This window comes from Lissotriton vulgaris, chromosome 11, assembly GCF_964263255.1.
Source record: "Lissotriton vulgaris chromosome 11, aLisVul1.2, whole genome shotgun sequence".
Taxonomy (NCBI): Eukaryota; Metazoa; Chordata; class Amphibia; order Caudata; family Salamandridae; genus Lissotriton; species Lissotriton vulgaris.
This window is the reverse complement of record NC_141699.1, coordinates 381,881,098-381,893,827: the sequence shown is the minus strand read 5'-3', so window position 1 is coordinate 381,893,827 and position 12,730 is coordinate 381,881,098. Positions and strand designations below refer to the sequence as shown.

Here is a 12,730-nt window from a genome sequence, read left to right as displayed (position 1 = left end):
ATGTGCTGCCTGTGCTAACTTTGCTGTGCCATCTTGAGTCTGGTCTGCAAGGCTTGCTGGGGTAGGCGATTTGTGTGTTCAACACAGAACAGAGTTAAAGTAGTTAAGTCATAGTTATTTATTTCACGATTACTGCAAATACATTCAGAGATTGTTGTATGCCTTTCCCACGCATGTGTTACAACGCGAATGCCTTTCCCACGCATAACATTTAGCACGAATATTCCTTTACCACGCATATTTTTACAACGATTTTCGTTGTAAATGTATGCATGGTAAGGGCATACTCTTGTTAAAGGTTATTCTCCTACCCCTAAACCCTTCTTACAAATACCCCTCCCCTGCCCTTTACCCTAAATTCGGACCCCTTCTTTTTTTTATATTCTAAAATTCCCCTTACCTCTCCTCTTTGTCTCGTCTGTCCTTCATGTTCTTTTTTTCACGATGCACTTCGTTAAGAGGAAACGGAAGTGAGACTTCTGTATCCTCTAAGAACGTTGATTGCCTTTATCAGGCCCCAAGCCCCCTTTTCTTTTTTCCCACCTTTTTTTTTTTCTCTGTACATTTACATGTGTACATGGAAGTTTGAGATGAGTGTTTGAGTGCATAGTTTTCGCATCATATGTTGATCAACATAACACCCTCTATGCCCACACAGCAATACATGTGTTGGGTGGAGAGGCAGAGGTACATTTTCTCACCTGATTTGTCTTGAGGGCAGGATTCCACAGCCATTTCAAGAGCCTGGGCTAGGGTCTTGTTCGTAATTGGGCACACCATGCATCTGCTTTGCACATGCACTCTGCTTACTGAAGTTGATATCTAAATATTTTCTTTTTCGGGGGGGGGGGGGGGGGGGGGGAATAATGTATCTACACATTAATTGTAAGATTGTTTGTCCCTCCAAGGATTAGAATAGGACTTTCTTAATTGTGTTTCACAATGGGAATCGGGAGCAGAAATGGCTCTACTGTTTTAACATGCCATAGGTGATGTTATAGCTATAGTCGGTACAAGAAAGTGCCCAGTATTTTTTCTTTCTTTAATTCAGTGATTGGCAAAGTAATTAGACCTGGAGTTGACTTCCAGCCTTTGGTTTTTTTTCTGTCAATGCTTGTTTTGTGTTGTCATGGGTTTTGTAAAAGTTTATTGTAGGAACTGTCAGGCTATCGCCAATAGAAAAAAACCACAATTGCTAAAAGCAAATATGTTTGTTTAGTTTCAAAAAGTAAAGTTTGGTATAGTAGTCCATAGCACTAAATATAGCTGCTTTGTGCATTAGTAGCTGCTCCCTCTGGCGGGAGCAGTGCCAGCTCCTGCTGCATGCGGGGAATTGGCTGGTACCTTTGGGCTCCCCTTGCGGCCCACAACAAGTTGGCACCCACCTTTAAGACATGCAGGCCTTCCCTAATTTTTAGAAATGGCCTGGTAGTCCCCAGAGCTTAACCAGGCTCAGAAAGGGGGGTAGCACAATACCCCTCCCCTTATTTTTTAGAAATGGCTCTGGGGGATGGGAATGGCTCGGTGAGGGGCCTCACAGCCCCCTTCCCTTGATTTAAATGAGTGGGCAATGAGTGATGTAACGTCAAGTCATAAGAAGTGCATGGTGGCGGTAAACAAGCTAGTTAGCTCCGCTACTATAAATGGTAAATTTAAAACAAACAGTATTTGATAGTACCAAAGCTAAAAATAGTAAACCTTAATCTCTTCATCCCCCACCGACCTAACTGCAGAACTGTTTTCTTATTTCAATAGAAGAAAGGAGCAGAACTGCAGCACTGCAAATTAGACATTTGCAATATGTTAAATGTGCATTCCTTGTGGAGCTGCCTAATTTGCTGTGGATTTAAAAAGTCTATAGAATGACTGAGAAAAGAATCAAAGGCCAAAGTAGCCTTAGAAGTACCACCCCCTCGCTTTGCCGACTGCTGTGCTATTTGCTAAGTGATGGCACTGACAGAACATGGTGCATTAGCCCGAGCCCACATAGGCAGTTTGTAATCTAGAAAGGGAACCAAAGAGGCTTTTCTTGCATTGTGTTTAACTCTTTGAGAACTATGGGCACTGCTAGGCCACGGGTAGCCCAGCTAGTGGCTTGTCTGTGATGCTTTCCCTATAGTGGCCTTCCTAGTCCTTCATACTTAGGGGAAGAGCACTGCATCGTCCCAACAATCAGCGTATGCTTTCAGCGGGTGACCACCCATTGCAGCAGTGTTAACTTGCAAGTCTTTGACAGCCATGTGAATGATTCTGTTGGAGCGAACCAGCACCTATGAGTGACCATCTGTGCATGTGCATATACCCAGATTCTGATGGTGTGTGGGTACATCTGGCCCTCTGAATGGAAGCCCAGAAGTGGGAGAGCCACCTATTTTTTTCACTTCCATTAAAATTCAAGTGCACTTCTTCTGCTCTGTGTCTCAGAGGACGTTGCGATACTGATGACTGGAAGGGGTTGTATGGCCAGCAAAAGAATATATGGTGTCTGCGTGTTTCTCAGACTGAAGCATTTAGCCTGATCGTTGCTTGTCATTGAATGCACCGCATAGATACCATCAGCCAAAAACAGAACATCTAGCAGTAGAGATCTTGGTCTCTGGCATCTACTGTCGCACGACTGCATTCAGATCAACTACATCTAATAAAGTGAAAAACAGAACGCCACCTTGTAGTAGAGATATCCAGTGTCGCTGGCACTTTTTGTGGTTTGACCCATGTAGATTAGCTACATCTAATATCTGTTACACCAGCACATCTTCTAGTGTTCTAAAGACCCAATGTTGCTGGCTTATAATATAGTTTGCGTAAAGATCAGTAACATAGTATTAGAAAGAGCAGAACATGGATTAATTCTGTATACCTAATGATTCGACCTAAAGGTCAGCTGCCTCCTGCAAAACATCTGTCAACCCCAGCAGTTTGGGATAAAGAACTTGGGAAAAATGGGATACTGACTTGTACCGCAGGATGTTACTACATTATAGAGCAATACTACAGTTGTGAGCTGTGCCCAAATGAAAGGGCTCACATGGAGAATGCTCTGTAACGATCTGTTCCAGGGCTCCAGTCTTGCTCTGTTTCTTATAGTGGTATTTCGTTTAGCTCTACCTCCTTCAAACAAAGGGATAGGCCAGTTAGAAGAAAAGACCTCAGCACACAAAGACGCGGACTGCTTCTAAGTCTCAATTGGAAACTCCTGTGCAAGTGATGGAAAGTCTTTTGGAAAAATGATGGGCAACAAGTATGTAAGGCAACCTAAGCAGCAAAAAATAAACAAGCACTCAAAGGGCAAGAGGTTTGGCGTTGGCTCTGACCTTTAGGGTTTGCAAGTGGCCTTTGTAGGAAGGCACACAACACACTAGAGTCCCTGTGGCAGTGTTGAGGAAGCTGCCGTCTCTCTTCTACGTAAAACAAGCACTGTCTAAAAGCCAATACCTATACATCTTTTAAGGTAAAAGCACACATTGCATCAGTAGCCCCTTGCAGTGAAGAGGACTACTTATTATGCAGATGTCACATTTTGAAAGAGCAGAATGCTGTCACTCACAATGGGATAAACCAGTGGCTGAAGTGGGCTGACTCTGTGCCCCATGCTCGATCCTCTAGTTTTTGAAGTTTTAAAAAAAATATATTACCTTTATCTTTTCAACAAAGACACAACAAGTGTACAGCATTGTACAGCACTAACTGATGGATTGTACAGCAGAGTGTCATGGTTAGAGTAGGATCTCTCGACTTACGATATAACAAAGCATCAAGCATCGAGGACGCTGACCATATACTCAATCCAGTTCCTTCTCTGTCGTATCCTCGCTCATGCCTCACTCGTTCTTCTCACTCTCATTCGAATCAGCAGTTAGGAATGTGTTACAAAGCTCCCTCCACGTTCTAAGATCCTCTTCTAACTTGTCATCCCTTCCACTAGCTTTGATATGAGCTTCCTCCACCAGTGTCTATTTGCGCTCATCCCTCAACTACACAGCTTCCTCAGAAGTACGTTTTCCCATCCACGTTATTGCAACCCTATGCCTTTCTAAAACTATTGATGGACAGAATGCAGAACAATGCCATACATTCACCCCAGTACAGAGATCTGGGCCTAAATCCATCGTTTTTTTGCTCACCATGCAATTCCAGTTTGGACCCAGCCATATGCAAATCCGTCTTGACCCTGCGCCCAATGGGAACAGTCCAGCCCGAACTGCCGTCCATCGATTCTGTGTCTTTTGCTTCTAAAACTATTACCAGCTGCAAGAGTTTGTAAGCTAGCTTGCTCTTTTTGGGATTCCAAACGTTTCCCAGCAAGCAGTGCATCGGTGACGCCTCGACACAAAGGCACGTGCCACTCTGCACCCTCTCCACCACCTGAGCCTAGAATTGACTAACGCCGGGATACCCCCAACCAAAGTTCATGAAGTCCGCCCTCTTCTCCGCACCGAGGACAAGTATCCGGGCAGTCTGGCACAATGCGGTGCAACTTCACTGGGGTCATGTAGGTGCGGTGTAAGTAGTTGGTGTATTTGAAGCGTTCATTGCATGATACTGTTATGAGTGAGTGCACTTATTGCTTTCCACGCGCTTTCATCTAGTGGCTCAGTCATGTCCGCGTCCCATGTCGCTCATGCCCAGGGGGGGTTTGGGGAGGGTTGAGTCATCCTTCATTGCATTATAGAAGAAAGAGACGAGTGCATCCAACACCACATGTGCGCATTATATCCAGCGTCTGTGTCGTCTGTGGGATGACTGGACACATAGGCCATGTTGATTTAAACAGGCGCGATAGTCCAGCACAATGGAGATAGTGCCTCTGCCCCAGCTCACAGGCCTGTTCATAGGAAATTAATATTTCGCTTGGGTATAAGTCAGCCATTATGTCTCCAGCGCCAAGACGCCTTCGAGTATACGCTGCGCTCTAAAAAATTGGAAATAAATAAATGTCTCAACCTCCCTCCCTCCATGACTGAAAGGACATATTGTCCGTCATTTTCCTGCACTGGAGCAAGAATCCATACTGGTAGTTCCCAATGAAATGGGGTTTGCCTCAAGATCTGCTTCACGAAACACTGCCAGGTGCTCGCAGTCTACCCTACTACACACGGCATGTCATCCCTCCATCAGTGCCGTCGGGAGCCTGTTTGGCAGGCCTCGTACCGTCAGCAGCCTCTTCTCCCAGTTGTCCCCTTCATCCAGTCACTGGGTTGCATGCTTTATGTGAGCCGCATAATAGTAAAGATCTAATCTAGGGGCCCCACTACTAAGAGTGCCGGTTCAAAGTGTTCAGAACCACTCTGCTGCGACGACCAGCCTAATAGGGGACACAGTATATTCAGTTTCTTAAACACCCACACAGAGGCAGTGCACAACATATTTTAGATCATATATAAGCAATGCAGCAGCACTATCATTTTGGACACCACCAGTCTGCCCATCAAAGAGAGCGGCAGTTTCTTCCAAAAGGACACCGACCGACTCAACGCATCGACTGTCCTGTGCACATTGAGGTGTAATAATTGAGAGTCCTCAAGTGCCACCTGTACCCCCCGGTATCGAAAAAGTACCATCTCCCAGCGCAACCAAAGACAAGGAAGTTGCTCCAAAGGTATGGCAGCCAAGCGTGCCAGTGGGAAGGACAAAGATGTACGTCTGAGGCACAGTCCCGAATATGCACTGAAGTCCTACATGAGCTGCAGCAGCCTATGTATCGCCTCATGAGGCGAGGTGACATAGAAGAGGGGCATCATCTGCAAATAATGATATCACGTGAAGTGTCCCCACTGCTCAAGATCCCTATGTGCCCAAATTGCCAACTGCTCAATGGCCAGCACAAAGCGCAGTGGTGAGAGCAGGCAACCTTTGCACATGCCCCGCTCCAGCATCTACCCCTCAGAACAACTCTGGCCCACGCATACCTGGACGCGCGGCGCAGTGTATGAGTTTGACCCAATGACAAAACCGTGGACTAAAACCCGCCGACCTCCGTACTTCCAGTAGGCACCCTCAGTCAACCGTATCAAAGGCTTTTTCGAGGTCTATGGATACCAGGATCAGTTCCTTGTCCCGGTGTTGTACCTCGTGCATGATATGGGTTAGCCGCCATATGTTCATACCAGTATCACGGCAGGTATAAACCCACATTGATCAACATTGATCAAGTGGGGCATGCATGGAGCCAAACTTGCGCCAATACTTTACGCAATACTTTGATGTCTGAGTTAACCATGGTGTGCAGGCGATAGGCTGCTGGGCTTTAAAAGCATACAAATCTCCCCTTTGTGCATAGTTGGGGACAAGAGACCCTGCTCACATGCCTCCTTGCACATCTGGAGTAGGGGCTGCACCAGCCTTGCCAAGTGCGTCTGGTACAAACTCACAACGCCTCGGGACCCTCTTCAATGGTCACTGGTGCTCCGAGCTCCCCGATCCTGAAGGTGGGAGGCACGTTAATAATACCCCCTGTAAGAATAGTACATTATGGTCCACACAAGCTGCCTGGTCCGCTGTATATACTTTCTGTAAGTGCTGTCTCAACACTTCCAAGATTTCTCCCCTGGTATGTGCCAAGCACCCTTCCGCGTCTATCAAGCAGGTCGTTATGGGTATCTACTGCTCCTTCCGCAAAATCCAAGCCAGCAGTTGCCCAGATTTATCCCCCTTGACGTGAAGCTGTTGGTGGTATTGACAAAGAGTGTATTTATCCAGTCTGTCCCATAACCCTGTAATGGTGTGCACAACGTTCTCTCACGTTCACCAGTAGCTGGGTGTGCTCGATCCCCTGCCTGATCCTCCGCCAGAGCGCTGTCCTCCCTCAATTCTCGTAGCAGCTCACAACCAACCCCGCACGCCAATCCCATACCCACATCCCTGCCTTCATCGCTTCCTACTCAGTGGCTTTGCTACAAGTTTCCTCCCTATTAAAAGTCATGTACTCTGTTCGTGCCTGTTAGTGCCTGGCATAGGGTCTCCCTTCCCACCTGGTCGTGTAGCATGTCGGGGGTGCAGTGTCCACAATCGAGGATCCTCGATGGGGCCAATCCACTGCAACACACATCTTACCGGGGCATGATTCGTCAAAAATCGGGCCAAGTGAGTGCGGGTGTTCCTGTCACCAACACCCTATCCAGCGTGTTATGTGTGCTATGGGTAGGAGAATAACATGTAACTATCTTTTGGGTCGGGTGCCTTTCATGCCAGGCATACTGAAGGCAGGTAAAAAAAAACCATATGGTCGTCTGTGTTTGGGGTGTATGTGTTTAGGGATGTCCCGGCCATCCAAAGAACCCCACAGGAACACGTAGCGGCCATGCACATCTGCCTACATATAAGTAAGGGTAAAGCATGCCCCAGGACCCTGTGCGCCCTCACTACAGTGAAAAGTTCAGACAGTCCCCGGGGGTGCAATTGCTTGATCCTCTAGTTGGAAGCGAAATGAAACTGACACTTAAGCAGACCAATGGATGAAGAGGACTGACTGGCCCTGTGAATATTTAAAATATATATTAATTTCCCGGAATGCCATATAGAGTTCTCCATTTTTTCAGAATTGTCAATTGTGCATTGTGGGACATGCACTACATAGAATGGCTATGGTCCGAGCCCTTTGAGAATATTTTGGGACAGCATGTAGAGGAAAGAGGTTAGTTCATGATTGACTATGATAATACATTTCCAACAAATTGTCTAACCCAGAGGATTCAGGATGTTATAATTAAATGTCTCCCCATTCTTTTTCAAAACTTCTCCTTAACCTTTTGCTCTAGGTGGGATCTTTTTCATCCATGAGAGCTCGCTGCTGCAGCATCTTGCCGCCATCTGCGAGTGGGTCTTCGTCATTGACATCCTGGTTTTCTACGGCACCTTCACATATGAGTTTGGCGATGTGTCAGGTGGCACCATGATTGCTGCCATCCAGCTCTCGGGTGCCCGTGGTTGCAAGTCCCCCACCAGCAGCAGCACTTCCACGCACCTGAACTGTAACCCCGAGAGCATTGCCATGATCTGACGGCGGACTGGGAGGTGTGACCTCACCAAGGGCCACCTCCCCCAGATTAGACCATGCATAGACTTTTAGTGATATTTTGGTTCTTCTTTTTACTCCCTGCAAAAAAAGTTTTTTTTCTTTTAAATAAGAAAGGTATTAGTGCAAAAAAACATATTCTATCTATATATATATGAAAAAGGCTGACAGACACAACTCACGTATTCATTTTCTACACACGGACTTGTCTTTTTTATTATATAAACAGTAAATATATATATATTTATATCGTCGTACCAAATGGTCACTAGTTTGCCACATGGCTGGGGTGACACCTTTGATCAGTGTTGGTCACTTCAGTTTTGTACACAACTTTCAGAAATCTACTTTGCTGGGAATGCTCGTCACTAGGGTAGGTGGATATGCTCTTTATTGTGTATTTTTTTTATTACAACCCTGGAGTATTCCTACGTGGACTCTAGGTTTTCATATGCTTCAGGATCTGGGAATCCTAGGCTGTCCATCTCAGGTGGTGGTGCTTTACGGTGACCTGTAGGATTCACTTGAGCATTCGTAAACATATCTCAAAGTCCTGGTGATCTCAAAATGTAGGGTGGAGGAACCCGATCCTCACTAATTTCTTTTTTTTAATATGTGTTTTTCTTGGGCGTCTTGTCAACTAGTGTTAATAGTTAGAAACACTGCCAGTTCTTAGGTGCTGAATGGAAGCAGATGCAGAAAAATAATTTCAAAGTAATATATACATATGCCATTCATATTTGCGGCTGTCTCAACTGTAACTACAAAGCATTTAAACAGTTGAGATTGAAGAATATACTGATAGAAATATTTTTTTATTACACAGTAATGTACTGCATTAAGAGGCTCCATTCATTAAGTGGGTGCACAGATGGACATCTCTTCTCAGCAGAGGCGTCCAAGGAGTAGAGCTGGGCATGCAGTAAGAACCCTTTCTGTAAGCAGTCTGCGCTGAACAAATGGTCAATATACATTCGGTAAAGTTATCGCAGCCATAAATAACTATTCAGCTTACCAGTGCTCTGTGTTTGTCTGGGGGAACAAACTTGGTTCCCACTTTTTTTTTAATTTCCCATTTATTTTAAATTTGCAGTGCAGTGGCGAAATTGAATAGATTCTTCAAAAATTGTCCCTTATCAACCAATGATGTTGAAGGAACTTTAAACGAAAATATTATGAAAAAGAAACGGAACCATCAACAAATGAGGGATAGCAGCTGCAAGGCAAGTGCCAACGCTGCTCTAATTTTTAAGCAACTTTTTCCAAGTTATTTGTTGCAAGCTACATCTGATGTCAAAGGAAACCTAATACAGTAAAAAGGTGGTGGTCAGGATCTTCTTTCAAGAGATATGGGTACTTCATGGATCATTAACATTCAAGCTGGAAAGGGTAGCAGTGGGCTTTTGAGATTGTGAATGGGTCCCTAGTTTCACTTGGGAATAAGTGGACGTACAAAAAAGGGAAATGAAAGGCATGTTATGAATTTTGTACACCAGCTCCCTTGGCCCTGCTGCAACAGAGGAGCTGAGGATGGGTTTTTAGATTGATTTGGGAGCTTATGTATTAGTGTATTTCCCCATAGACACAGATTGGGTAAAACCATTTCATACATAAGGGCTTTCATTGTTAATTTGAAAAGAGTGTGATGTACTCAATGCAGAGTGTGCTTTTTCTAAAGTAGTCTATGGCCGCAGAGATTCCCCCCCTTATCTTGGGTGACGTAATAAGTACTAATGGATGTGCTTCTGCACCACTAAGTACCATTTCCGAGTGAGGATTGGCACTGTCAGGCCACAGGGAAATGCTGAGAAGGTCCTTTATTGCATGCACAGATATGGTAGGAGCCGGCCATCAAATGTCAAATGGGCATTGTAAGTGTCTGACCTAACTTCTTGACATTTGTGAAGGTTATGTAGTGACTCAGCGGTTATATGGAGTGTGAGCTATCTCACAACCCAACGTTGTTTGTTTACATATCAGGCTGCCAGAGTTCTTAGTTAAGAAATTGAGAACACCAGCCTCTTCACAAAAACAAACATTGCCAGCTGCTTATTCACTGTTTGAGTTACACGAACTCCCAGCTGCTGGATAGTTCCCATATAGAGGACTGGTCGATACTATGTCAAAAGTTGGAAAAATGCCTTTTCTAAAAGGGGCTTTTATTGTATCTTTGATGTCCTCCAAAGGATGCTGCTACTCTACTCATTACATGTTTTTTATTTTATGAACAGCATAGCGTTTTACAAAACAAAAAAGTGTGTAAAGCAGCGGATCAGGCAAAGCTTTCGGAACACATTAAAATAGTTCGACTTTTGATAAACACCTGCTTATCAGCAGGATCTGATTTTTAATTACCCTATGACGCTAGTGATTTATGATCCTTTACAGTAAATTCTTAAAGCACACCTTTGATCATTGAAATATTGGTGCAAAATCCACTTAGAAATTAAGAATAACGATACACTGTATTTTCGAAGTATCTCTGACAGGTGTTTGTACAGTGACACCATCATGTATGATATAATTGAACACCTAAAGCTGTCTTTCCATTGGTGCATCAGGGACCCTCTGATTGGTTAAGCTCTCCATACATTTTTTGGGCTGTTTTATAGGGAGAATAATCCTAGTGGAGAAGGGCTCGGTAGTGTTTGGCATGGTAAGAGTGGCAGGGTGGGGAGAGCAGGAGAAAGGTGTAGGGAGTTTCGCTACAGTGTAGTGGAATCTTCAGGCATCCAGCAGCATCACTAGTTACACAGTTGTAAGAGTTGTGTTCTTATGACACAGCAAAGCAAACCCTCCTCCAAAGTTCTTTCACCTTTATCTTAAAGAATATGCAATTCTCCGTGATGCTTATAGCACCATTGATCCTGATCAGCCACACCTAGTTACCCAACAGTTACTACCCCCTGCCGACACCTTACCCCGTCAGGTGTCACCCTTCCTGTGACATACTGGTTGTTTTACACTTTGCCAAGAACTTCTTTCCTTATTAATAGAGGGCCTGCAGCCTTGGACACATTTCTACTTCAATCACATCTTTTCCCAGAGAGAGTTGGCATGTGAAGGGTGGACAACTTAAGTCTGCAGTCTGTTACAGTTGGGAGACTGTGAAAGTTCCCAGTAATGTGACCTTTTCTGGAGAAAGAGGTGGTGCCAGACTTTGTGTCTTTCTTACATGTGTGTGGGAATGGATGTTCTGTTTTTCTGACCTCTTTCTAAATGCACCCAACTAACCGAATGACCTCTACCCTCCTTTTTAACTTTCACAAGCTGCTCTTAATTTACAGTTTTCAAATTGGAATATGTTTTGTTTTTGGAGGGGGATGCATATTTGTGTATTCTCACTGGGTGCCAGACCAAATGATTCTTTCAGCTGGCTTTGGTGCCCGGGTGCTCATAAGGCACCCCTAACTTGCCAAATCACATTTCAGTGTTGTTTTTCAAGGGAAAACTTCAATAAAAAAGAATTTTTAAAAACAAGTTGAGTAGACTCTGAATAACAAAATGTGCCGCATTTGTGCTTGGAGTGACCTTTCTTGTTGACCAATCTCTGAACTTTCAGAATTTGGACTGTTTTAGTTTCTTTGCACTTGCTGCGTATGGCTTTAACAATGGGTCTCCAACCTTTTCTATAACCAGAGCTACTTCTGATCATTGACAATAGTCCAGAATTACTTGTGGCTTTTGAGCATTGTTGCAGTAGTTATTACATCAAATGCAATAACAGATGTGGCCACACCTTGGAGGATTACTAGTAGTGACCACCAATTTGTATTCCAGAATATTGAGTGACAAAATATATTCATGCCTGTATATCATATCCAGAATATTGACTGATTATATCATGTAAGTATATGTGTTTGTGTAATGTCAGTGTGTAATGTCAGAGTGTGTGTATATATATATATATATATATATATATATATATATATATATATATATATATATATATATATAGATATTTTGACTATATTGACATATTGAATATGCATATAACTTTGGCGTTGTTTGACAAATCTTCACAAACTTTTCCCCAAAAAGTGTCAAGTTAGGTCTTGTTGCGCATGTAAAGTTTCGGGGCGACTTGTCAAGCGGGGACTAAGAAAAAAAAGGGGGGGGGGTCAAAAAAAGTGTATTTTCCCGTTTTAATTTCCAAAGGGGCTTACACTGTATTTGGCAGAAAGGTAGATTTTGTTTTGCAGATCACTCTTGCAGTTATTTGGTGTAAATCTGTTCAGTTAGTTGTCGAAAAATTAAACAAAATGTAAATTTGTATAGCTAGCTGTGATCGTGACTATTTCACGAATAATAACAAGCTTGTGCAGCGATCTGCAGAGCTCTGATTGGCTGCCAACACCACAACTAGGAAATGTTGGCAGCCATCTTGGGACTCTGCTTCAGCCGAGTCCCAAAAACATATGCAGAAAAAAAAAGGGGTCAGGATTTAAATCCCCTGACCCTCTAGCTCTGGTGCTGGGGTCCCAGAGAGACCCCTCCAGGACAAAAAAGCTATTTTACTTTTGAATTCACTGTGAATATTCGCAAATATCACCATGATTTGAGGGGCAAAAAAACAAGCGAGGGGGCACACAGCCCCCCTCTCAAGCTTAATTATGCCCTGGTGACACCATCTTCCCAGGGCAGTTTTAAAAATGCGGGTGGTGCTCGGGGCAATCCTCGCCCGGGCCCTGGGGACCACCGCCTCAGGGCTAAATA

The 12,730-nt window shown here is 44.1% G+C and overlaps 1 protein-coding gene across 2 annotated transcripts in view; it reads left to right on the top strand.

Moving 5' to 3' along the window:
• The window catches only part of TMEM150A (transmembrane protein 150A), a 94,933-nt gene extending 83,439 nt beyond the window's left edge, over nt 1-11,494 (top strand). The window contains exons 8-9 of one of the 2 annotated variants that reach the window (XR_015300910.1): nt 7,758-9,691; nt 10,060-11,494. Coding sequence is in view for 1 of the 2 variants with exons in the window: in XM_086943378.1 (XP_086799504.1) it covers nt 7,758-7,999 (242 nt within the window). In the remaining variant the exon portion in view is untranslated. Of the gene's footprint in view, nt 1-7,757 lie in introns of both variants that reach the window. The other variant, XM_086943378.1, reaches the window with a different exon arrangement.
• The last annotated feature ends 1,236 nt before the right edge of the window (nt 11,495-12,730 follow it).